The sequence below is a fragment of the Pristiophorus japonicus genome, chromosome 4 (genome assembly GCF_044704955.1).
Source record: "Pristiophorus japonicus isolate sPriJap1 chromosome 4, sPriJap1.hap1, whole genome shotgun sequence".
Taxonomy (NCBI): domain Eukaryota; kingdom Metazoa; phylum Chordata; class Chondrichthyes; family Pristiophoridae; genus Pristiophorus; species Pristiophorus japonicus.
In genome coordinates, this window is record NC_091980.1 from 24,302,634 (window position 1) to 24,329,022 (window position 26,389).

General features: G+C 45.6%; 1 protein-coding gene across 4 annotated transcripts in view; it reads left to right on the forward strand.

Annotated features, from left to right (window-relative positions):
- arap3 (ArfGAP with RhoGAP domain, ankyrin repeat and PH domain 3) overlaps positions 1-26,133 on the forward strand; it is a 277,068-nt gene extending 250,935 nt beyond the window's left edge. For 2 of the 4 annotated variants that reach the window (XM_070878032.1, XM_070878033.1), the window contains exons 25-31: positions 3,669-3,805; positions 6,145-6,230; positions 8,711-8,746; positions 11,195-11,258; positions 13,144-13,281; positions 22,214-22,252; positions 25,133-26,133. In XM_070878032.1, coding sequence (XP_070734133.1) covers positions 3,669-3,805; positions 6,145-6,230; positions 8,711-8,746; positions 11,195-11,258; positions 13,144-13,281; positions 22,214-22,252; positions 25,133-25,408 — 776 coding nt within the window. In that variant the 3' untranslated portion in view covers positions 25,409-26,133. Of the gene's footprint in view, positions 1-3,668; positions 3,806-6,144; positions 6,231-8,710; positions 8,747-11,194; positions 11,259-13,143; positions 13,282-20,331; positions 20,520-22,213; positions 22,253-25,132 lie in introns of those variants that run through there. The other 2 variants (XM_070878034.1, XM_070878035.1) reach the window with 2 other exon arrangements.
- The last annotated feature ends 256 nt before the right edge of the window (positions 26,134-26,389 follow it).

Here is a 26,389-nt window from a genome sequence, read left to right on the forward strand (position 1 = left end):
TGGGATGAGAGGATTGCCCTGTCTGGAGAGATTGAGTAGACTAGGCCTATATTTCCCTAGTGTTTAGAAGAATGAGAGGTGATCTGATTAAAATATATCAAATTCTTAAGGGGCTTGACAGGGTAGATGCTGGGAGGATGTTTCACCTGGCTGTGGATTCTACAATACGGGGTCACAGTCTCTGAAGAAGCAGTTGGCCATTTAGGACTGAGATCAGGAGAAATTTATTCACTCAGCGAGTAGTGAGTCTTTGCCATTCTCTACCCCAGAGGGCTGTGGAGGTTCAGTCGTTGGGTATATTCAAGACAGAGATCAATAGATTTTTGGATGCTAAGGGAACCAAGGTAAAGTGCGGGAAGGACGAGTGGAGATCAAAAATCAGCCATGATGTTATTGAATGGTGGAGCTGGCTTGAAGGGCCAAATGGCCTACTCCTGCTGCTATTTCTTATGTTCTTAAATCCCATTGGAACTATTTTTTAACAATACATTAAATATTTAAGTCCATGGATTTTGCAGTAGATGTGGCTTCCATTACAGTCAATGTGGGACTGCAATGAATTCAGCTCTGCCAGAGACACCTTCACATGTTCACTGGCATCAGTCACTCCCGAAGGGTAACTTCTGGGTCTATCTGACTGATGAACTTACTTGTTGCCTTACATCTACTTGTACCATAGTGTAACCCTGAGATATAAAAATAGCACCCCATTCTGACCTGGACCAGATATTTGTGTCTTTTACGTGTAATTCTTAAATCTCTTTGAAACATAGAAACATAGAAAATAGGTGCAGGAGTAGGCCATTCGGCCCTTCGAGCCTGCACTGCCATTCAATGAGTTCATGGCTGAACATGCAACATCAGTACCCCATTCCTGCTTTCTTGCCATACCCCTTGATCCCCCGAATAGTAAGGACTACATCTAACTCCTTTTTGAATATATTTAGTGAATTGGCCTCAACAACTTTCTGTAGTAGAGAATTCTACAGGTTCACCACTCTCTGGGTGAAGAAGTTTCTCCTCATCTCGGTCCTAAATGGCTTACCCCTTATCCTTAGACTGTGACCCCTGGTTCTGGACTTCCCCAACATTGGGAACATTCTTCCTGCATCTAACCTGTCTAAACCCATCAGAATTTTAAACGTTTCTATGAGATTCCCTCTCATTCTTCTGAACTCCAGTGAATACAAGCCCAGTTGATCCAGTCTTTCTTGATATGTCAGTCCTGCCATCCCGGGAATCAGTCTAGTGAACCTTCGCTGTACTCCCTCAATAGCAAGAATGTCCTTCCTCAAGTTAGGAGACCAAAACTGTACACAATATTCCAGGTGTGGCCTCACCAAGGCCCTGTACAACTGTAGTAACACCTCCCTGCCCCTGTACTCAAATTCCCTCGCTATGAAGGCCAACATGCCATTTGCCTTCTTAACCGCCTGCTGTACCTGCATGCCAACCTTCAGTGACTGATGTACCATGACACCCAGGTCTCGTTGCACCTCCCCTTTTCCTAATCTGTCACCATTCAGATAATAGTATGCCTCTCTGTTTTTACAACCAAAGTGGATAACCTCATATTTATCCATATTATACTTCATCTGCCATACATTTGCCCACTCACCTAACCTATCCAAGTCACTCTGCAGCCTCATAGCATCCACCTTGCAGCTCACACTGCCACCCAACTCAGTGTCATCCGCAAATTTGGAGATACTACATTTAATCCCTTCGTTCTAAATCATTAATGTACAGTTTAAACAGCTGGGCCCCAGCACAGAACCTTGTGATACCCCACTAGTCACTGCCTGCCATTCTGAAAAGTACCCATTTACTCTCACTCTTTGCTTTGTGTCTGCAAACCAGTTCTCAATCCACGTCAGCACACGACTCCCAATCCCATGTGCTTTAACTTTGCACATTAATCTCTTGTGTAGGACCTTGTCGAAAGCCTTCTGAAAGTCCAAATATACCACATCAACTGGTTCTCCCTTGTCCACTCTACTGGAAACATCCTCAAAAAATTCCAGAAGATTTCTCATGCATGATTTCCCTTTCACAAATCCATGCTGACTTGGACCTATCATGTCACCTCTTTCCAAATGCGCTGCTATGACATCCTTAATAATTGATTCCATCATTTTACCCATTACCGATGTCAGGCTGACCGGTCTATAATTCCCTGGTTTCTCTCCCCTCCTTTTTTTAAAAAGTGGGGTTACATTGACTACCCTCCACTCGATAGGAACTGATCCAGAGTCAATGGAATGTTTGAAAATGACTGTCAATGCATCCACTATTTCCAAGGTCACCTCCTTAAGTACTCTGGGATGCAGACCATCAGGCCCTGGGGATTTATCTGCCTTCAATCCCATCAATTTCCCCAACACAATTTCCCGACTAATAAGGATTTCCCTTAGTTCCTCCTTCTTACTAGACCCTCTGACCCCTTTTATATCCGGAAGGTTGTTTGTGTCCTCCTTAGTGAATACCGAACCAAAATACTTGTTCAATTGGTCTGCCATTTCTTTGTTCCCAGTTATGACTTCCCCTGATTCTGACCTACATTTGTCTTTACTAACCTTTTTCTCTTTACATATCTATAGATGCTTTTGCAGTCCATTTTAATGTTCCCTGCAAGCTTCCTCTCGTACTCTATTTTCCCTTCCCTAATCAAATGCTTTGTCCTCCTCTGCTGAGTTCTAAATTTCTCCCAGTCCCCTGGTTCGCTGCTATTTCTGGCCAATTTGTATGCCACTTCCTTGGCTTTAATATTATCCCTGATTTCCCTTGATAGCCATGGTTGAGCCACCTTCCCTTTTTTATTTTTACACCAGACAGGGATGTACAATTGTTGTCGTTCATCCATGCGGTCTCTAACTGTCTGCCATTGCCCATCCACTGTCAACCCCTTAAGTATCATTTGCCAATCTATCCTAGCCAATTCACGCCTCATACCTTCTTTAGGTTCTGGACCATGGTCTCTGAATTAACTGTTTCCTTCTCCATCCTAATGTCGAATTCCATCATATTATGGTCACTCTTCCCCAAGGGGCCTTGCACAATGAGATTACTAATTAATCCTCTCTCATTACACAACACCCAGTCTAAGATGGCCTCCCCCCTAGTTGGTTCCTCGACATATTGATCTAGAAAACCATCCCTTATGCACTCCAGGAAATCCTCCTCCACTGTATTGTTTCCAGTTTGGTTAGCCCAATCTATATGCATATTAAAGTCACCCAGGATAACTGCAGCACCTTTATTGCATGCACCCCTAATTTCCTGTTTGATGCCCTCCCCAACATCACTACTACTGTTTGGAGATCTGTACACAAGCGTTTTCTGCCATTTGGTATTCCGTAGCTCCACCCATTCCGATTCCACATCATCCAAGCTAATGTCCTGAGTGGAATTGAGTTCCCGTTAGGTGAGATAGGACTTGATATAAATCATTAAGCTGTGTTATAAGGTGAACATACAAAACAACGGTTAAAATAAGTGTCACTTGTGTCCATAAAAAGCTGGCCTTCACTTTGGAATATAAAGATAATGAACACGCTACGCTACCCCACTTCAGAGTGCTATCTTCCTGGATTTTGTGTCTTGTTGCTGTAACCCAGCTGGTATGTGAAGTACTCATGCCCTGTTTTATATTTTTTAATATATGTTAGCAAATAAAAGTGAGACTCCAAAGTGCGGGGTCTTGAAATGTCGAGAGGAGCCACCAAAACTGCTGTGCGGAAACAAGTTCCAGGAGCGGTATTTTGTTCTAAGAGATCGTAAGCTGCTTCTTTTCAAGGATAAAAAGGTAAGCTGTGGAGCATTGTTTCTGTGTTGTGAACAGTGACAAGTTATGTGAGTCAGCTATTCCTTGTACTTATCTGAGGGAGGAGTGACACACAACAGGATTAAAAAAAAATCTAAAACCAATAGTTATCAGAATCCTCTGCCAACAGGTTCTCCTGAAACTTCTCTCTATTTTACTAGGTCTCCTTTAGCTAAGCAGTTGGGTGTCGGAACTATATTGCACAGTGAGTTGGAGGGGCATTAACTCACTGAACGGGGTCACTACACTAATATAATTGACCAGAATATATCTGCTGTATAAAATTTTGGGGGAGGGGAGGTGGTGGGAGGACAGGAAATGGAGGTGTTGGTGATAAATATCTTCAGAGTAGAAAGATATCACACAGGCAACTAGGTTTAATTAAGAACATGCTGGTGACCCATTCCCAATGGCTCAGAGGAATAGTTACCATCAGCCAGATAGACTCAGAAGGTGCCTGTTTTGATCCCAGGCCCTATGCTGAGTTAGCTGTTCTCAGCTGGAGCAAGGGTACAGCCACACAAGGGGAATATCACAGAACTGTGATCCCTGACCAATCTTCCTTCATGCATGTAAAAAGCATAACAGTAAAACATTTTGCTGACAAAATGTAAGGTCTTGTTGGGATGAGTTGGCACACAACAGGTTTGAATAAAGGAGAAAAAAGCTGTCTTGAAGTGGTGCACGAATTACTTTTAACTCAAGTAGAATATGAGCATGAGACAGGTTGGGGCTGGGAGAAGGCCGTTCAGTCCTTCAACCTCCGAGTACATTAGCTTCACCACCAGCGCTTCAAGAAGAAGACCACCACCTTCTCAAGGGCAACTAGGTGTGGGCAATAAATACTGGCCTTGTTAGTGACGTCCCTATCCCGAGATTGAATGTTTAAAAATTACAGAGGGCGGAAAGGACACATTGCTGGGCCAAGGTTCTGACTTGATAACAAATTGCCAGAAACCTGCATTAATAGAACCATTAATAATAAAAACAGAAAATGCTGGAAATCTTGGTTCGTTATGCAGCATCTGTGGAGAGAGAAACAGAGTTAACGTTTCGGGTCTGTGACCCTTCGTCAGAACTGGAAAAGTTCCAGATGTAACAGATTCTTAAGGAAGTGCAGGGGCAATGAATGGCGGAGGGGAGGAAAGAACAAAAGGGAAGGTCTATGAGAGACAAAAGCGATGATGGGCAAAAATAAGATGGTAATGGCACAAGTTAGGAAACAAAAGATGGGTCTAGATAGGGTGTGAATAGCAGAAAGAGAGATAAAAAATGGAAGGTTTAAAAAAAGGGAGGAAAGGGGAAAAAGTATGGGCAGAGGTTATGGTCTGAAATTGTTGAACTCGATGTTGAGTGCAAAAGGCTGTAAAGTGCCCAAACAAAAGAGAGGTACTTTTCTTCAAGCTTGCATTGAGCTTCATTAGAATAGTATGGGAGGTTGAGGATGGAGAGGTCAGAGTGGGAGTGGAATTACTTCATTAAAGATTTGTATTAGTAGAACCATTGATTCTTTCTAACATAATAAACACGTGTGTTGCCCCTGAATTGACCTTTATGTGTGTGTGTGTGTCTTTTATAAGTACTTTTTGCACAAACTATATTTAGCCTGGAAGTTTTGGAGTTGGATCTTTTACTCTGCTTTTTCTAGAACTAATTTTAACCCGTTCTTTCTGGTTATGTATTTAAACAAAGCGCGCAAGTTATCAGTATAACAGTCACAGGGTGTAACAATCCCGTAACATGCTTAAAGAAAGAAAGAAGGATTTTGATTTATATTGTGCTTTTCATGAGCACCAGACATCTCAAAGCGCTTTACAGCCAATAAAATACTTTTGGAGTGTAGTCACTGTCGTAATGTGGGAAATGCGGCAGTCAATTTGCTCACAAGCACACTCCCAGAAACAGCACTGTGATAATGACCAGATAATCTGTTGTTTTATTATGTTGATTGAGGGATAAATATTGGCCAGGACATCAGGGATAACTCCCCTACTCTTCTTCAGAATAGTGCATTGGGATCTTTTACATCCACCCGAGAGAGCAGACGGGTCCTTGGTTTAACATCTCATCTGTAAGACAGCACATCTGACAGTGCAGCAGTCCCTCAGTACAGTACTGGAGTGTCAGCCTAGATTTTTGTGTGCTCAAGTCCTTGGAGTAGGACTTGAATCCACAACCTTCTGGCTCAGAGGCAAGAGTGCTACCCACTGAGCCACAGCTGACACTCCCAACAAGTTGGGTATTACAAGGCGAGTGATCTCGATGAACAAGCACAGAATGGAAGAGGAATGTGACTGTCTCACGGTGTGCTTATTTTACAGAGCTCCAAGCCTGAACGGGAGTGGTCTGTCCTCTCACTGAAGGTTTATCTGGGCATTAAGAAGAAGCTGAAAGCGGCTACAGTGCAGTAAGACCATTATTCACACTCGTTGCGGAAGTAATGGGGAGGCGGGGAAATCAAAACCCAACTCACACGTGCCAGCTCAGTAACAATCAAAGACACAGACAATAAGTGACGAGCTCAGTGTGTCCCTGAGCCACGGCAGTGGGTCAGGGATTTGGGCCCTGGTCCATCTGAGATTTACTGTCTCAGCGGGCAGTGGCTGTGGTGAGCACTGAAGCTGGTGGAGGGGAGGACTGCGGAATTAGCCAGGGATCCGGTTTCTGATCACTCTCCGGTGGCTCAGGCAACAGAGAGAAAGAGTATTGTGCAGGTACAGCTATCTCAACATGCAGAGAAGCCAAAAGCCCTTTCTGAAAACCGTGGACCACATTTAACCATATTTATGTTACACGAGAACACCTCGGGTCTACAGTTCGCAATTAAAACCTTACTCTCGGGTTTTGGTGGGAGTTCAAGAAAATTCAGTGTGTGAGCTGCTTCCTGTTGTACAGTTTCCTCCTCAGTAAAACCCTATTAAATGTATCGCTGTGACATCAAATGCAGGAAAGCGAGACTCCTTGATCAGACTTTTGAGCACGTGCTTTATTGAAGCAACGTAGGGGTAAATTTTACCAGTTAGCGCTCCTGTCACCGAGCTTCCGTCGACAGGAGGCTGATCGAACAATCAAGCTCCAGGGTCAGCCGCCTGACTGATTATTCACCGTAGTGACCGAAATATCAGCAAGGCCGGAAACTAGGTGCACTGAATTCTGTGCCCGACTGGTCTGATCTAGTTTCCTGTCGATTGGCATGCGAACTCTTAAAACCCCGGTGACCATTCGAGAAACGTAAACACTCCTTCCAACTTGGCGAAGTCCCGTTCTTATAAGGAGTTTGTTTGTTGTCCAGATCTGAAGCTTAACCCTAGTCCTGCATCTCTGCAAAAAATTATGGTCCCTGAATTTGCGGTCGGAGGCTTCCCGTGGGCGGATGCCTCCGAACCGCAATAAAACAATGCACCTACCTAATGGTGCTGGATCCACGGAGATTCGCGCTCCTCGGCCTCTACATATAGGCCAGTGTAGAGGCCCACGTGTCCCAGGGGTGCAGGTGGTTCGCAGGCGTCCCTGGGATCACGTGGGCCAGCCCAACCAATCAGAAAGGGGTTTCCCATTATGCTTATGGGAATTCCCATAAGCTTAATAGGAATTACCCAAAAAATACATTTTAACAGCACTGAAATAAAAGAAAATCATTACATCTTTAAAATTAATTGAAATACAATTTAATTAAATATTTAAAATAAACATGTAATGAAAAAAATAATCTTTTGGGTTTTTAAGGGGCCAAAAATAACACAAACTTATTTTGCAGGTTTTTTAATGTTAAAATTATTAAAACATTTAATTCTAATATTTATTTTCACACTTACACTGGTTAAAAAAAGGGCCTTCTACCCTGTGTAAGAGTTTCTTGGGAATTCGTTGGGCAGAAGTTGTGCAGGTAGCCCAACTCTTCACCAGCGAACGTCCATTTCCCGGGGATGCGGAGGATCTTTAAAGATGATTCTTCACAGATCGCAAGTTCCGGGTTTTCCCGCAGCGCATGCATAAACCCGGAACTTGGGAGGTGCGTACCAATCATAGGCCCCGGAACATGCGAGTTGCGTACCGATCATAGGCCCCGGAACTTGGGAGGTGCGTACTGATCATAGGCCCTGAACTTACCAGGTGCATACTGATCATAGGCCCTGAAACATGCGAGGTGCGTACCGATCATAGGCCCTGAACTTGCCAGGTGCATACTGATCATAGGCCCAGACATGCGAGGTGCATACTGATCATAGGCCCTGAACATGCGAGGTACATACTGATCATAGGCCCTGAACATGCGAGGTGCATACTGATCATAGGCCCAGACATGCGAGGTGCATACTGATCATAGGCCCTGAACATGCGAGGTACATACTGATCATAGGCCCTGAACATGCGAGGTGCATACTGATCATAGGCCCTGAACATGCGAGGTACATACTGATCATAGGCCCTGAACATGTGAGGTACATACTGATCATAGGCCCTGAACATGCGAGGTACATACTGATCATAGGCCCTGAACATGCGAGGTACATACTGATCATAGGCCCTGAACATGCGAGGTGCATACTGATCATAGGCCCTGAACATGCGAGGTACATACTGATCATAGGCCCTGAACATGTGAGGTACATACTGATCATAGGCCCTGAACATGCGAATTGCATACCATTCATAGGCCCAGAACATGCGAGATGCGTACCGATCATAGGCCTCGGAACATGCGAGATGCGTACCGATCATAGGCCCCGGAACATGCGAGGTGCGTACCGATCATAGGCCCCGGAACTTGGGAGGTGCATTCCGATAATAGGCCCCGGAAAATCCAGGCCATTGTTGGGGGTGTTAGCCTTTAAAGGTTTTCATTCTTTGAGCTGTACTAATCGAGCACTTTCCTCTCCTGTGTAGGTGGGGATTTACTCTATTCTCGGATAAGCAGCAGTGGTAAGTAAGTGAGTGTTACCCCTTCCCTCGTTCCCATGCATGTTGTGTTGAAGCTCTCGATGCGAGTCTACACTGAGGCTCTTGCACACAACCTGCTTTCATCAGGCAAGTGCTTTTAGCCCTCATTATCCACAGGTTGTCGTCAGGCTGATCCTTGTATCTAGAAGTTTGTTCAAGCAGCTCTGATATTCAGATTGAACATGGTGTAAGGATTTAGTACCATAATAATTGTCGATAAGCACCAATTAATCTCTTCACAGTCTCGCCTGCGAGGGACCATACCATTAATACAATGATTTGTCACAAACGTAACAATGCAACGACAACAATAACTTGCATTCATATAGTCCCTTTAATGTAGTAAAATGTCCCAAGGCACTTCATCGAAGCGATTATCAAACGAAATTTGCCACCGAGTAAGGAGATATTAGGACAGCTGACTAAAAGCTTGGTCAAAGAGATAGGTTTTAATGATCACCTTAAAAGAGAAGAGAAAGGTAGAGAGGCAGAGAGGTTTAGGGAGGAAATTCCAGAGATTAGGGTCGAGGCAGCTGAAGCTATGATCGGCAATGGTGGAGCGATTAAAATCAGGGATGTGCAAGAGGCCTGAATTGGAGGAGCGCTGGGATCCCGGAGGGTTGTAGGCATATATTTAACAATGCACCAATTGTGTTTTGGAACGGCAAATTTCCAGGTGAAACATTTATTTGATGCAGGAATGGGCATGTTTGTAATGGGGGTCTTGTGCCGTTTTCCGCTCCTGCTTTATTATGAGGTGTGCGAGGGGTAATTGGGAATTAGAAGATGGCCTGTGTTCCAGGGGCACAGCAGAAGTCGGACCTCCCAGTTACAACGCTGTGGGTTTGAGATGGAGGGCAGCCTGCACCTCAGAGCTGCCTACATCTGTTCGCTGGGTTTGGCTAATCAGACCCCCCCCCGGGGCACAGCAGCGAGGCAGGGGAGCGGGAGAGGATCCGCGTGGTGTGGCAGAGATGATGAGCTGTAGCCTGGGCTCGGCTCTCTGCCAGCGCTGCTGTGAAATGGGTGTTGGCAGATCATGTCGTTTTCCCTGCTTCCCGGTGGGAAAGTGCCTGAGTTCCAATTCGCCCCTTAGAATCATAACATTTTACAGTACAGTACAGGACAAGGCTGCTCAATCTATCAAAGATTCATACAGCACAGAAAGAGGCTCTTCGGCCCATCGTTCCTAAGCCAGACTCTTTAAAAAAAAAAATGATCCAATTGGTCCACACGCCAGCTCTTTCCACACGGCCCTGCAAATTTATCCTTTTGACATATATCTCCAATTCCTTTTTAAAAGTTACTATTGAATCTACTTCCATTACCTTTTCAGGTAATGCTGTCCAGATCACAACAATTCACTGTGTTTTAAAAAAAATCTCATCATTTCCCAACTGGCTTTTTCGACAATTGCCTTAAATCTGTTTTCCTCTGGTTATCAACCTTCTTGCTAGTGGAAACAATTTCTCCCCATACACCTCTATTAAATCTGCTCTTAACCTTTTCTGCCCATAGAAGAACAATCCCAGTTTCTCTAGTCTCTTCACATAACTAAAGTCCCTCGTACCTCATACCATTCTGGTAAATCTCCTCTGCACGCTCTGTGTTGTTCTGAAGTGTGTTACTATCCTCCTCACTCTTACTACATTTCCAATCTTTGTGTAATCGATAAACTTGAAAATTATCACCCCTGTACCCAAGTCCAGGTCGTTAATTCATATCAAAAACACCACAGCACACTTCCCTCAGTCTGATAAACAGCTGTTCCGCACTACTCTCTGCTTTCTGCCTCTTAGTCGGTCATAAGAAAGACTTACATTTATATAGTGGCTTTCATGACCTCAGGATGTCTCATGGAGCTTTACAGCTAATAAGTACTTTTAAAGTGTAGTCACTGTTGCAATGTAGGAAACACAGCAGCCAATTTGCACACAGCAAGGAAACAATTGCAGGGCCGAGGGGAAAGTGCGGGGGAGTAAAACTAATTGGAAAGCTCTTTCTAAGAGCTGGCACAGACATGATGGGCCGAATGGTCTCCTTCTGTGCTGTCAGATTCCATGAATCTGTGATATCCCCATCTTGTTGCTTTACTGTGAGCTTTACAAATACTCTACCGCCATCTGTTGGTAGGTTGTGAACACTGCAGTACAATTCAAGCCATGAACCCTGCAGCACTGACCTCGTGCCTATTAGTGCCGACAGTTTGGGGCTATGCTGCACTGTTGTCTTTCATGATAATAGTTTTAGAAATGTTCAGCACTGAGAAACTACCCATCGATATAAGAAATATTTAGAGACTATAGGCACTGTAGGTTTGCAGTAGATTCTGCCAAGGTTCTAGACCTGAACAAAATTCCTGTCCTGGCTGATGACACTTCTGTCTGTCTCTCTGCATGGCTTTGATGGTTTGTAGCTGTTCTGTTGCAGGTTCTTGTGCTGTTCAGGACAGTCGGAGATGTGGGATTGGACAGCCAGCATCCTCAGGGCTCAGGTAAATAACAACAACAGCTTGCATTGATACAGCAGCTTTATCATAGTAAAATGTCCCAAAGGATCAATAAATCAAATGGTCAGTTAGATCATTGTATTATTCTGTCTTAAAATCTACGCTTCCGATTAGTGTATCTTCTAAAAAAGGTTATACAGGTTCAGCGTGCGAAATCTGGAGTTCCGAAATTCGGAATGTTCCGGAATCCAGACACTGGGCCCATCCGTGGCAGGGTCACCCGAAATCCGGGCCCGCCGCCGCCAGACTCCCCCACCTCAGCCGCCCAACCCCCGCCCCCACCCCCCTCCAACTCGGCCGCCCGACCCCCACACCCCCTCCCCCCTGACCTCAGCCGCCTGACCTCCCACTGACCTCGGTCGCCTGACCTCCCCCCGCCTCCGGCGCCCGACCTCCCCCCGCCTCGGGCGCCCGATCTCTCCCCGCCTCCGGCGCCCGACCTCCCCCTTACCTCGGCCACCCGACACTTCCCTTTATCTCGGCTGCCCGACCCCCACCCGCCCCCCCCCTGACCTCAGCCGCCTGACCTCCCCCCGACCTCGGTCACCCGACCTCCCCACGCTTGGCCGCCCGACCTCCCCCGCCTCGGGCGCCCGACACCCCCCTTACCTCGGCCACCCGACACCCCCCTTACCTCGGCCACCCGACACCCCCCTTACCTCGGCCACCCAACACTTCCCTTTACCTCGGGCGCCCGACACCCCCCTTACCTCGGCCACCCGACACCCCCCTTACCTCGGCCACCCAACACTTCCCTTTACCTCGGCCACCCGACACCCCCCTTACCTCGGCCACCCGACACTTCCCTTTACCTCGGCCACCCGACACCCCCCTTACCTCGGCCATCCAACACTTCCCTTTACCTCGGGCGCCCGACACCCCCCTTACCTCGGCCACCCGACACTCCCCCCTTACCTCGGCCACCCGACACTTCCCTTTACCTCGGCCACCCGACACCCCCCTTACCTCGGCCACCCGACACCCCCCTTACCTCGGCCACCCGACACCCCCCTTACCTCGGCCACCCGACACCCCCTTTACCTCGGCCACCCGACACCCCCCTTACCTCGGCCACCCGACACCCCCCCTTGTACTTGTGTAGAACGTTTCCTCAGAAGATTAACTGGATGGGGTTGAATTCAAGAAAGGGTAGATTTTTTAAAATTCTTTCACGGGATATGGGCGTCACTGGCAAGGCCAGCATTTATTGCCCATTCTTAATTGCCCTTGATGAGCCGCCGCCTTGAAGCGCTGCAGTCCCTGTGGTGCTGTTAGGTAGAGAGTTCCAGGATTTTGACCCAGTGACAATGAAGGAACAGTGATATATTTCTCAGTCAGGATGGTGTGTGACCTGGAGGAGAACTTGGAGGTAGTGGCGTTCCCATGCTGTCGTTGTCATTCGAAGTGGTAGAGGTCGCAGGTTTGAAGGTACTGTTGAAGATTATACTTGTGAAATGGAAGGAGTGAGTTTGATGGGACGAAGAGTCTTTTTAAAATTTGTGATTTCTTGTGTTATTATATACTCACCGAAGATTGTCCATTTTGAATATTTTTCAGCAGAATTACATCTTACAGAAGCAAATCCAGTTACTGGCACTTTTTGGGACAAAGAGCAGGCTCGAAGGGCAGTATAGCTTGCTGCTGCTCCTAATTCTTATGTTCTAAGCAGGAGCCTAGTGTATTATTTTTGTGAAACACATAATATTGTTCTAAGCAATAGATTCAAGTCTTAGTTTCAGAACGGTTAAAGGAAAGGAAATGAATTGCATTGATACAGCTCCTTTCACGACCTCAGGATATCCCAAAGTGTTTTATGAGTCAATGCAGTCTTTTTGGAGAGTAATGTAGAGTTATCTTTCTTTCCTATCAGCACGATGACCTTCGGCCTACGATATTGAGACGCCATTCGTCATCCGATGTGTCCAAGCAGAAATTTGGAACCATGCCGCTCATTCCAATCCATGGGGACGAGAGCAACGCCATCATGTTATCAGCAAATCAGACACTGGTAAAACAGGATTGTTCACTGTGGCACCTTTCAGCTGCTTTTATATTGTACAGGCACTGAGCTGGTGCAGTGGGCATGTCACCAACTTTCCTTCAAAGCTTTTCATTTCCTGCCTGGTCCCTTTATATGTGCTGCGCGGCCCCGCATGCGAGGTATCTTTTCCAGCAGCAACAGCCAGTAACCGGCCTGCACGGGACCTCCCGATCCATGCGATGGACCGATCCATCGATGCTTGGGACCTCGCGATCGCTGCACGGGACCTCCCGATCCATGCACAGGACCCGCCGATCCATGCACGGGACCTCCTGGCCCATGCACGGGATCCCCCCATCGATGCACGGGACCTCCCAATCCATGCACAGGACCTCCCGTTCCATGCACGGGATCTCCCCATCCATGCACGGGACCTACCGATCCATGCACGGGACCTACCGAACCATGCACGTGACCTCCCGATCGATGTGTGGCTTCATGCCTGGGCACCCGAGGGGAAGCGTTGATTATGACCCGTGGGTCTCATAATAATAATACTAACTTTAATTTATATAGCGCCTTTAATGTAGTAAAACGTCCCAAGGCGCTTCACAACAATGTTACAGACAACGAGATACATTTGGACCGAGCCACAGAAGAAATTAAGGCAGATGATCAAAAGCTTGTTTAAAGAAGTAGGTTTTAATGAGCATCTTAGAAACATAGAAACATAGAAAATAGGTGCAGGAGTAAGCCATTCGGCCCTTCGAGCCTGCACCACCATTCAATAAGTATATGGCTGATCATTCACCTCAGAACCCCTTTCCTGCTTTCTCTCCATACCCCTTGATCCTTTTAGCCGTAAGGGCCATATGTAATATCTCCCTCTTGAATATATCCAATGAACTGGCATCAACAACTCTCAGCGGTAGGGAATTCCACAGGTTAACAACTCTCTGAGTGAAGAAGTTTCTCCTCATTACAGTCCTAAATGGCTTACCCATTATCCTTAGACTATGTCCCCTGGTTCTGGACTTTCCCAACATCGGGAACATTCTTCCTGCATCTAACCTGTCCAGTCCCATCAGAATTTTATATGTTTCTATGAAATCCCCTCTCATCCTTCTAAACTCCAGTGAATACAGGCCCAGTCGATCCAGTCTCTCCTCATATGTCAGTCCTGCCATCCCGGGAATCAGTCTGGTGAACCTTTGCTGCACTCCCTCAATAGCAAGAACATCCTTCCTCAGATTAGAAGACCAAAACTGAACTCAATATTCCAGGTGAGGCCTCACTAAGGCTCTGTACAACTGCAGTAAGACCTCGCTGCTCCTATACTCAAATCCCCTAGCTATGAAGGCCAACGTACCATTTGCCTTCTTCACCGCCTGCTGTACCTGCATGCCAACTTTCAATGAATTAAAGGATAAAAGAGAGGTAGAGAGGTTTAGGGAGGAGTTCCAGAGCTTAGGGCCCAAACAGATGAAGGCACGGCCATCGATGGTTGAGCAGTTATAATGAGGGATGTTCGAGAGGCCAGAATTTGAGTAGCGCAGACATCTTGTGGGTTTGTGAGGCTGAAAAAGATTATAGAGATAGGAAAGAGGCAAAACCATGCATTGGTTTGAAAACAAGGATGAGAATTTTGAAATTGAGATGTTGTTTAACTGGGAGCCAATGTAGGTCAGAAAGCACAGGGGTGATGGGTGAACTTAACTTGGCGCAGGTTAGTACACGGGCTGCTGAGTGTTGTATGAATTCAAGTTTACGTAGGGTGGAATGTGGAAGACCGGACAGGAGTGAGTTGGAGTAATCAAGTCTAGAGGTAACTACGAACATAAGAACATAAGAAATAGGAACAGGAGTAGGCCATATGGCCCATTGAGCCTGCTCCGCCATTCAATAAGATCATGGCTGATCTGATCATGGACTCAGCTCCACTTCCCCGCCTGCTCCCCATAACCCTTTATCCACTTATCGTTTAAGAACCTATCTATTTCTGTCTTAAATTTATTCAACGTCCCAGCTTCCACAGCTCTCTGAGGCAGCGAATTCCATAGATTTACAACTCTCTGAGAAAAGAAATTTCTCCTCATCTCAGTTTTAAATGGGCGGCCCCTCATTCTAAGATCATGTCCTCTAGTTCTAGTTTCCCCCATCAGTGGAAACATCCTCTCTGCATCCACCTTGTCAAGCCCTCTCATAATCTTATAAGTTTCGATAAGATCACTTCTGATTCTTCTGAATTCCAATGAGTAGAGGCCCAATCTACTCAACCTTTCCTCATAGTCAACCCTCTCATCCCCGGAACCTACTCTGAATTGCCTCCAAAGTAACTATATCCTTTCATAAATATGGAAACCATAACTGCACACAGTATTCCAGGTGTGGCCTCACCAATATCTTATATAGCTGTAGCAAGACTTCCCTGCTTTTGTACTCCATCCCCATTGCAATAAAGGCCAAGATACCCATTGGCCTTCCTGATCACTTGCTGTACCTGCATACTATCCTTTTGTGTTTCATGCACAAGTATCCCCAGGTTCCGCTGTACTGCGGCATTTTGCAACCTTTCTCCATTTAAATAATAACTTGCTCTTTGATTTTTTTTCTGCCAAAGTGCATGACCTCACACTTTCCAACATTATACTCCATCTGCCAAATTTTTGCCCACTCACTTTGCCTGTCTATGTCCTTTTACAGATTTTTTGTGTCCTCCTCACACATTGCTTTTCCTCCCACCTTTATATCATCAGCAAAATTGGTTACGTTACACTCGGTCCCTTCTTCCAAGTCGTTAATATAAATTGTAAATAGTTGGGGTCCCAGCACTGATCCCTGCCGCACACCACTAGTTACTGGTTGCCAACCAGAGAATGAAATATTTATCCCGACTCTCTGTTCTTTGTTAGTTAGTCAATCCTCTATCCATGCTAATATATTACCCCCAACTCTGTGAACTTTTATCTTGTGCAGTAACCTTTTATGTGGCACCTTGTCAAATGCCTTCTGGAAGTCCAAATACACCACATCCACTGGTTCCCCTTTACATCCTCAAAGAACTCCAGCAAATTTGTCAATTATGACTTCATAAATCCATGCTGACTCTGCCTGACCAAATTTTGCTTTTCCAAATGTCCTACTACTGCTTCTTTAATAATGGACTCCAACATTTTCCCAACCACAGATGTTAGGCTAACTGGTCCAAAGTTTCCTGCTTTTTGTCGGCCTCCTTTTTGAAATTGGCGTGTTACATTTACAGTTTTCCAATCTGCTGGGACCTCCCCAGAATCGAGGGAATTCTGGAAAGCATGAATGAGCAGCAGAAGAGCTGAGGCAGGGGCAGAGGCAGGCAATGTTACTGAGGTGGAAAAAAAAAGCGGTTTTAGTTATGCCGCGGATATGTGGCTGGAAACTCATTTCAGGGTCAAATATGACACCGAGGTTGCGAACAGTCTTGTTCACCCTCAGATTGATGCTAGGGAGAGGAATGGAGTCAATGATTAGGGAACGCAGATTGTGGCGGGGTCCAAAGATAATGGCTTTGGTCTTTCCAATATTTAATTGGAGAACATTTCTGATCATTCAGTACTGGATGTCGGACAAACAATCTGACAATTTAGATACCAAGCAAGGATCGAGCAAAGTGGTAGAGGTAGAGCTGGGTTTTGTTTGCCTACATGTGGAAACTGACTCCGTGTTTTTGAATGATAGCGCCAAGGGGCAGCATATAGATGAGAAGTAAGAGAGGACCAAGGACAGATCCTTGGGGGACACCAGAGATAACGATGCGGGAGTGGGAAGAGGAGCCATTGCTGGAGATTTTCTGGCTACGATTAGATAGATAAGAATGGAACCAGGCGAGTGCAGACCCACCCAGCTGGACATTGGTGGAGAGGCGTTGGAGGAGGATGGAGTTGTCAACTGCGTCAAAGGCTGCAGACAGGTCCAAAGAGACAAGGGGGGATAGTTTACCTTTGTCATGGTCACAAAAGACGTCATTTGTGACTTTAATGAGAGCAGTTTCGGTACTGTGTCAGGGACGAAAGCCAGATTGAAGGGATTCAAACATTGAATTCATGGAAAGATGATCACGGATTTGGGAGGCAACAACACGTTCCAAGAACTTTGGACAGGAAAGGGAGGTTGGAGATGGGGCGATAGCTAGCAAGCAAAGTGGGGTCAAGGGTTGTTTGTTTGAGCAGAGGGATGATGACAGCAGATTTGAAGGAGAGGGGAACAGTACCTGAGGACAGAGAACCGTTAACAATGTTGGCTAACATGGGAGTCAGAAATGGAAGTTGGGTGGTCAGCAGTTTAGTGGGAATAGGGTCAAGAGATCAGGAAGTGGTTCTCATGGATAAGATGAGTTTGGAGAGATTAAGAGGGGAGATCAAAGAGAAACTAGAAAAAGATATAAGTTTAGGGCTCGGGCAGGTGGGAGCGTCAGATGAAGTTTGGCCTGTGGGCTAGGTGAAGGAAGGGAACTCCCAGAGGCAGCTGATCGGATGGTCTCAATCTTTGATACAAAGAAGTCCATGAGCTCCTCACACTTGTTGTTGGAGGTGAGTGTGGTAGAGACAGGGGAGAGAGATTTAAGGAGATGGTTACCAGCAGAGAATAGTAGCCTGGGGTTATTTTTGCAATCCAGAATGATCCTGGAATAGTGAGCAGTTTTTGTAGAAAAGAGTAAGAACTGATATGTTTTATGTGTTCGAGCCAGATCTGGCAGTGAATGGCGAAACCAGATGTCCGCCACATCCGTTTCAGTCTACGTCCTTTTGACTTGAGGGAGCGAAGATGAGGGGGGTACTTGGGGGAATGGTAAAGGTGGGAGAGAGTAATCATTTTAATAGGGACTAGGGCATCGAAGGTGGTAGTGATTAATGACTGCATCACCAATGTAAACTCATCAGCTTTCTAGTTCACCGATCTTCCTGAATACACTAGCTGTACTTTTTTGTTGCCACCATTATGTAAATGATAGAATCATAGAAATTTACAGCACGGAAGGAGGCCATTTGGCCCATCGTGTCCGTGCCGGCTGACAAAGAGCTCTCCAGCCTAATCCCACTTTCCAGCTCTTGATCCCTAGCCTTGTAGGTTAAAGCACTTCAAGTTCACATCCATGTACTTTTTAAATGCTATAAGGGTTTCTGCCTCTACCACCCTTTCAGGCAATGAGTTCCAGACCCCCACCACATTTTGGGTAAAAAAATCTCCTCAAATCTCCTCTATGCCTGCTACCACTTACTTTAAATCTAAGCCCCCTGGTTATTGACCCATCTGCTAAGGGAAATAGATCCTTCCTATCTAGGCCCCTCATAATTTAATACACCTCAATTGGGTCTCGCCTCAGCCTCCTCTGCTCCGAAGCAAACAACCCCAATCTTTTCTCATAGCTAAAATTCTCCAGTCCAGCAACATCCTCGTAAATCTCCTCTGGACCCTCTCTAGTGCAATCATCATCATCAAGGGCAGTCCCTCGGAATCGAGGAAGACTTGCTTCCACTCTTAGCATGAGTTCTTAGGAGGCTGTACAGTCCAATACGAGAACCACAGTCTTTGTCACAAGTGGGACAGACAGTGGTTGAAGGGAAAGGTGGGCGGGGAGCATGGTTTGCCGCATGCTCCTTCCGCTGCCTGCGCTTGATTTCTGCATGCTCTCAGTGACAATATCGTCGTGCAATCACATCTTCCCTGTGTGTCAAGTGCCAGTTTGGTTTCTGTTACCCAACCTGCTTTCCCTGAACATTTAAATCCACCAGAGTATAAATTTGACTTGTGCATTAACGGGCAAATAGCCCATCGACAGCCCGTTTCATACTTTGCCCGATTGGTCTTTTACATTGAAGTCAATGGTTATGAAAATGGTTCCGTGTAAAAGGGGCTGTCAATGTGTAATGCCTGCTTTGCTCTTCTGCCCAAGACTAATTCACAATGTTTTTACATCCACATTTATTGAATTGTGATGGCTTTAGTAGATCTACACGCTGGACACTTGACTCCCAACTTGAACTTACGAGTGTCAGGGCTGCACTTCACTCCATTTGTTGAGCCTCAGGTGGCTGAGCTTTGCCTGCTTCTAGCCAAGCCCCCAGATTGAGTGGCAGGAGATAGCAAAATGTTCCATTTGGGAGAGAAGAGAGGGGAATAAAAAAACACAAATAAGTCACCCTTATTGAATTGCATCTCTTGATGGCCGATCTGGGAGAAGGATTGACTGGTTAGATGAAACGCTCTGTGATTAAGCATTGTGACTTCCTAGTGGAGACAGTTCATGGTGGCTGGTGGTCTGCAATGGAAGGAAACCAGGAGAAGCTGCTAACTATAGAATGAGGGGAGCATTATATTGAGGCCAGACCCGTGCGTAAGAGTCAGTTGCTGGTAAGGCTCTGAGAATTTGCCTCATGGAGTAGAAGGATGTGAGTAGCTTGGGCTGGGTCACAGTTTCGGGAGATGGAGTTCATTTGTGGGAGATGGTGAGAGGCCATTCATTTTTCCCGATGTGTTTACTCGCACAGTAAATGGGAAGGTTCCCCAAAGAAGGAGGAGCCTAGTAAGGTGCAGTCCACTCACTGGGGATCACTGAGGGGTTCTCAGTGGAAGTCCTGTGTTCTGGGTGCTGTTTGAATGTCCCCGAATATTGCTCTAGTTTGTTGTTTTACTCAATAGTTTGCACTTGACAGAACATTTATTGAATTCCATTTGTTCATGTGAAATTATAATTGATTTTTGAGAAGATGTTGGTGACCTGATACCATTGATCGATACCGGGCAGGTAGACATTCTGTTTTGAAGCTAATTACAGGCTCAGCCCAGTGAAGGCGTTTCATTGCAAGTTTTTATAGAAATGTGGATTGTACAGGAATGAGGGGAACCTGGAAATAAATTCCAAATTGAATATATGAAATTCAACAATTTTGAGACGTAATTCACTACATCATTCCGAGCTACCGATTAGTTGTGAAAATCGACTTTCTATAAGGTTTGTTGCTGTTTTAGGGTCACAGGATAATAGTACCATCTCCTCCCTCACCTAGATTTTCCATTGTTTAAAATGTTATTATTTCCAAGGTTTCCATCATCAGTATCCTCCTAGACCCATACCGTTGTCTCAGGTTGGCTCGATTGTCCTGGAACCTCTTACTTCAGTTGCTCCAATGTGAAGGGGCTCGATCCCTCCCTTTATCATGTATCTCCTGGTTCAGTTTGAGGATACCAAAGACTTGTCACTCCTGAAGGTGAAAGGTTCATGCTTGATAGTTTAAAACTATGTCCTCTGCAGTGAATCACTACCTGGGTGATAACCTTTTTTTACCTCTGTGGCTGAAGCTAAAAAATGAATTGAGATGCATTGTGCAAATAGCTCTACCTGTGCAGTCGTGTTTGTGCTGTTTCCTCTAACTATAATAAATTTGCTTTATTGCTCACTCCTTATTTGGGCATCACCATTCTGTGACACATGGTCACACCTATAGTTACACACTTCTACCACTAGATGGAGCTGCATGAGGTCCAGAGGTTGCAGATCCCCATTCCTATACCCACAGCATCACCAATGCACTGAGGGGAAACTCGCTTTGTCCTGACTTTCTGTGGCCACAGCTATTGGATGGTTTGAAATTTCAAGTGGAATTTTCCAGTGGCAGCGGTCATAACTAATAGACGAGAGCACCACCAGTGGCGAGAGCATTATTGAAGTGTTTTAATCTGTCGCTGGCAGATTCCAGGCATTCTACAGCTGATACATGGAGCATTGTTAATGCACATGGGATGGATGGTGAGATGGGGCATGAACTTCCAAGTATTGCACTGGTAGTGAAGAGCCTCGTTTGACCTGAGCCCATACTTGGAAAATTTAGGCTATGGTCCAATAGTCAACTTTAAGGAAACACCTTTTGCTTTTGTAAGGAAACACCTCCTTGGCCTCAATTTGCTTGAAAGCCCACAGTGTTGTTACTGCTTCAGTTCTGAAAATTAAAGCCCGCCTCTTCCCGCTCCCCTTGCCCCCAACAAGCTCCTCAATGAGTTGGGCGGTGTCCCATTATCTTTATGAACTCTTCTCCTTTGTAAAGTGAAAATCTGCCCTGATTTAATATAATCAACAGCTAAGAGGATGGGTAAATCCATTAAAAAAATATGCAGTAGGAATATAAGAAAACGATTAGTCCATTCATCCCCTCGAGCCTGCTCTACCTTTCGATTAGATCATGGCTGACCTGTACTTCCAGTCCATTTATCCGCCTTAGCTCCATATCACTCGATGCCATTACCAGACAAAAAACTATCAGTCACAGACTTGAAAGCTTTCATTGACCGAGCATCCACAGCCTTTTAGGGCATAGAATTCCAGATTTCCACTACCCTTTGTTTGGAAAAATTGTTTCCTGATTTCCTTATCTCCGAAATGAGATTATCTGCCAAAAATTCGGGTTGTTTCCACCTCCTGTTAGCAGCCCCTTTAATGAGGGGAGGGCCCTTTCTACGTGGCAGTGCCACGTGTCCCACCATGTAGTGCTGCACCCCTCCCGGATTCCTTCCGCCCCGCTGGTGCCCCACAGCAAGTGGAGTGCGTTATTTTGCGCTCCACTTGCTCTCGGGGACGGTAACCCCAATATCCCAAGCAGGGAGGGACCTCCGGGCCTGGCACAGGAAATTCCGCATCGCGGCTGTTACCGCCCCAAACGGGGCGCAACACAATTTCCCCCCTATAGAACCACCCACTGGAGAATTTCCCTCATCCCATTTATTGCACTCTGCTGACATGATCCTGTCTCATCCCTAGAAAGCAACAGGAAATGGTGTAAAGTAACTTGTTTTGCTGACCAGTTAATAATGCGATGTGTAATTCTTATGTTCAGGCAATCTGAGTGTTGAAGGTAACTGTCCCGCTGAGTTTCTGTGCATCTTTGTGCTTTTTGCTCCGCTTATTGTCTTTGTGCCCATTTCCTTCCAGCGACGCCTACATGCTCGGAGAACGCTCTCAATGTTCTTTGTAAGTACAACTGTGCTACTGTCTGACAGCAATGCGGCCGCAAAGCTAGATTGTTATTCTCATGGGGGAAATTGCGCATGGCAACATTAGTATATTAACGTGTTAATGCATCCGTATACTAATATCATATAGTGTGACATCACCCCATCGGAGATGGTATCTTCATGTCCCTGATCTGGTCGGAAACCAGAGATTATTTATTACTTCAGTTTTGTTTTGTGGTTCTGTTTTGTTTGATGTGTGAAATTTCTCCACAGTTGGGCTTTTGAGGATTAGGCCTTGAACATAAGCTGTGATGAAGTAAGAGTGGATGGGAAGCTCCTTATTGCTTTCTCAGCTCGGGGTAGCCACCCAAAACTGTGGTTTTTTTCAGCCATTTTGAATGTTTTGTCTGTCATGTGGCTGCAGAAGTACTCGTGCCACCATAGGAATTGCAAACAGCAGGAACTTCCTGTTCTCAGATGCATCGTCTCCCGGGCAGAGAGTACGTGGCAATAGCCACATGTTCTTTGAACACATGGACCAACTGGGGATGATTTCCAACGCCAGATTATTATTTTCAGAAATAAATTCCACCCATACTTCTGGCCCTACCAATCAACTCTGGGAGGAGCAAAATCATGTAGGACCCTGAACCCCAGCCGATACCCTTCCCTCTCTCTTGTAAAGATGTCTGGACCCATTTCATGCATGTTCTGCTTTTTTGAAGAAACACTTGTGTTAATCATGCGGAAACTAGGTGTGGCAGTATGGTGGAACATTATCATTTCATTGCTGGCACCTGAGGCTACATTGAGCCACACTGATGGTCAGAAGCTATGCTTTGTCTGATGAAGAACTGCGATACACAGTGTGTCATGACACTGTCATTGCCCTGGACTTGGCCTCTTAAAAAAGAAAAAGAGTTGAGGGTTGGATTCACTCTATTTCTCCTCTTTGCTCCATGCTCCAGAAGGAGTCAAGATGATGAGCGGTCATAGCATGAGAGAGGTTTTAACATTGGTTGTAAAATATCTCCGTGTACCAGACCAATGGAGCCATGATATGTCCTTGTCGGGATAGTTATCCAGCTGGCTTATCTCAATCTTTTCAATTGCTTGGTTGAGTTGGCCCCTTGGAGAAGCATCACAGGTAATGATTGCTGTATGCAGAACTTCTAAAAAAGAATGATTTTACAATCTTTAAAAATAATCTTTTAATCACAGTGACCTTGACATTCCTGGTGCCGAGGAATGAAATGGAGCAGCAAACTGACAGTGAGGGAGCTGGGTGGGTTAGTGGGGGTGGGGGTGTGGGTGTGGGGATTTGTTGCATGTTTGGGGGCACAGACCCGGATCTGGCTGGGGTTCAGCCCTTTGGAAGCCCTGGTACTTTCAGGGGCAGCCTCACAACTAGGCGGGCATATTATAATAGAATTCAAATCCAGGGAATACGGCAAGTGAATTTCTCCCCCATTTCCACTCTCAGCAATGCCTGTGAGTCCCTGACAACCAGCATTGCTGGGACAGTGGGGAGGGAGTTTCCAAATACAAAGGCTGGCAGAGGGAAGAAACAGACAATATTGGCAGGGAATTTGCAGTCAGGATGATGGTGAACTGACAGCGTTCGCCGCCATTCCGCCTTTGGAACTAACCACAACTTCGGGGTTTGGCGCACACGCAGACACATGCGGAGTCCCGAGGTTGCAGTCTGTCAATGACAGCTCCAAAACAAGGCTGCGCTGTGCCCCCCTCCCCCCAACCCCACTCCCCTTCCCCCCCGCATTCCCCCCCCAGCCCAGAGCCGGCAATCAGTGAGATCTCATAAGTCATCGAGCATGATGAAAATTTCAGCTCTTCCACAGTAAGTGCACTATTAAATTCCCCACTAAAAGTTAGACGCAAAGTGATTAGGTGTAACTGGAGTTTTAACAGCATATTGATTGCTAAACAAATGTTAAAGATCTGGAAAACAAAGTTTGAAATTTGTCCATTTTAGTAAAAATTATATTTTTTAAGAAACTTAAGAAAAAATGTTTTTCCCATGTGAGAGCCTCAATCTTCCTTTTGCTTCTCTCTAACTTTATAAAAAAAATAGTATTTTAATGGGCTTGCTCGCTTCCTTGTTCACTCTGAGGATTCTGCCTTTGGACTGGCTGCATAGACAGCTAGTTGATGTCACAGCAGCTCACACAAGGGGATTGCCATTAAGTTCCATTGAACTGAATTGTAGATCGGAAAACCGTAAGTTCTCGACCCAGGGATTGCGAGATCCTTGTGCGGAGCGCACTTCGGGGCTTCGCTGTTGACTGCAAATTCCGGGCCGTTAAGTATTTTTGCTCCTTCCCAGAGCTTCAGATTGGTGTCACGTCGGGATTTCAGATGGAGTCAGGAAACGCTGTCAGCGGACGGGTGGAAGTTCCACTCTATACCAGATTCTCGTGGAACAGGGTATCAAACAAACCCCACAAATATCACCCCCCCCCCCCCCCCCCCGCTCATCCCTTCCCCCCACAAACACACTTCCCTTCACCCTTACCAGGAATTTCAGGGCCAGTGTGTCTAACTGTAAATGCAGTGGACAGACTGGCAGCAAATCGAACTATGATCCCAGAGAGAATCTGTGGGTCAGGGGATGCTTTCATTGGCTGCTTTATCTCCCAATGTTCATTGTGCTTATGGATGGCTAAGAATTTATCAAGTGTGTTCTGTAGCAAAGTTCTAACCACTTTGCACCTTGCATGATCTTGTACGTTGCATGCCTGCATATGGTAAATGACATTGATAAGAAAGGCAATTAAATCTTTAGTGAATGGGATAATATCCTGAGGCAGCGCTTACTTTACGCCAGCCTTTCCGACTTCGCCAACTTGTACATCAACACTGCTTTTCTTCCTTTCAGCCAATGAAGATGCAACATGACCTGTTTGAGCAGCATCAGAAGGATGAGAATGCCAATGAGAATGAGAATGAGCCTGTATATGAGGAGGTGCAGGATGTTAATGCGATGTTGTCGATGAACCAGGAGAGCAGTCCAACGGACCCCACGCCAATCCTGGTGACGCAGAGGCTGAAAAACTCAATGACAAGCTTGCCAGCGCAGGAAAAGTTCCTGCAGGAACTGAGTTCAGCCATTCACAGAAAGAATGAGCCTCAACATGACATCACCAAGTTGTAATCCCTGGTGGATATTTCAGAAAATTACTGAGCATAAACTGTCTCACCGTTTCTCCCTGTCATGTGATGCGGACCAGAATGGCAATACCATAGTCATGGAGATAAACCCAAATGCTGAAATTTGACAATAGCAGGAGAGGTAACAAACCCAATGACAAAATAAATTGGTTTTTACAAAAGAATACAGCTGGTATATAGATCTCAGCTGATCATGTGACCATCATTTGCTATATTTATTGCGTCATCTAAACTGAATTGTGTTACGATTTTTGCTGAACTTCTCTTTAATGGCTTTCTCAGGAGACAAGAGTTTAGTCAAGGGGAAGTTCCAAAATGGTCTTTGTGGTTTGTGTGACAGTCTTACATGAGATGTCCTTAATCAGTGCTGGTCCGTTTGCATGATGATATGCGGGGCAAGATGTGCCCAGTGTGCTATAGGTAACAATATTACAAACCTATTTAAAGAGATTAGCTGCCAATTTTGGATACACAGGGCCCAAGTTTCCACATGATTCGCGCCTGATTTTTAGGAGCAACTGGTGGAGAACGGACTATTTTAGAAATCGCAATTCTCCACATTTTTTTTTCTGCAGTTCTAGTCAGGTAGAACAGTTCTAGTTTAGAACAGAATTTTTTCTTCAAAAGGGGGCGTGTCCGGCTACTGACGCCTGATTTGAAAGTTTCCACAGTGAAAATGTACTCCAAACTAAAGTAGAATGGCGCCAGTGAAGATTTTTGTAGAACTGAAAAAACCTGTTCTACACATTAAAAAATCAGGCGCAGGTTACAAATTAGGCGCCCAGAACGAGGTGGGGGGGGAGGGAACTCATTAAATTCGACAATAAATCCTTATTTATACTTCTACAAATATTATACAAATAAATCCAACCTGAATAAACATTTATAAGCCAAGAAAAGATTAAATAAACCATCTTCCTACCTGTGTGAAAGGGAGAATTCTGCAGCTGTTCGTGCCGCTGAG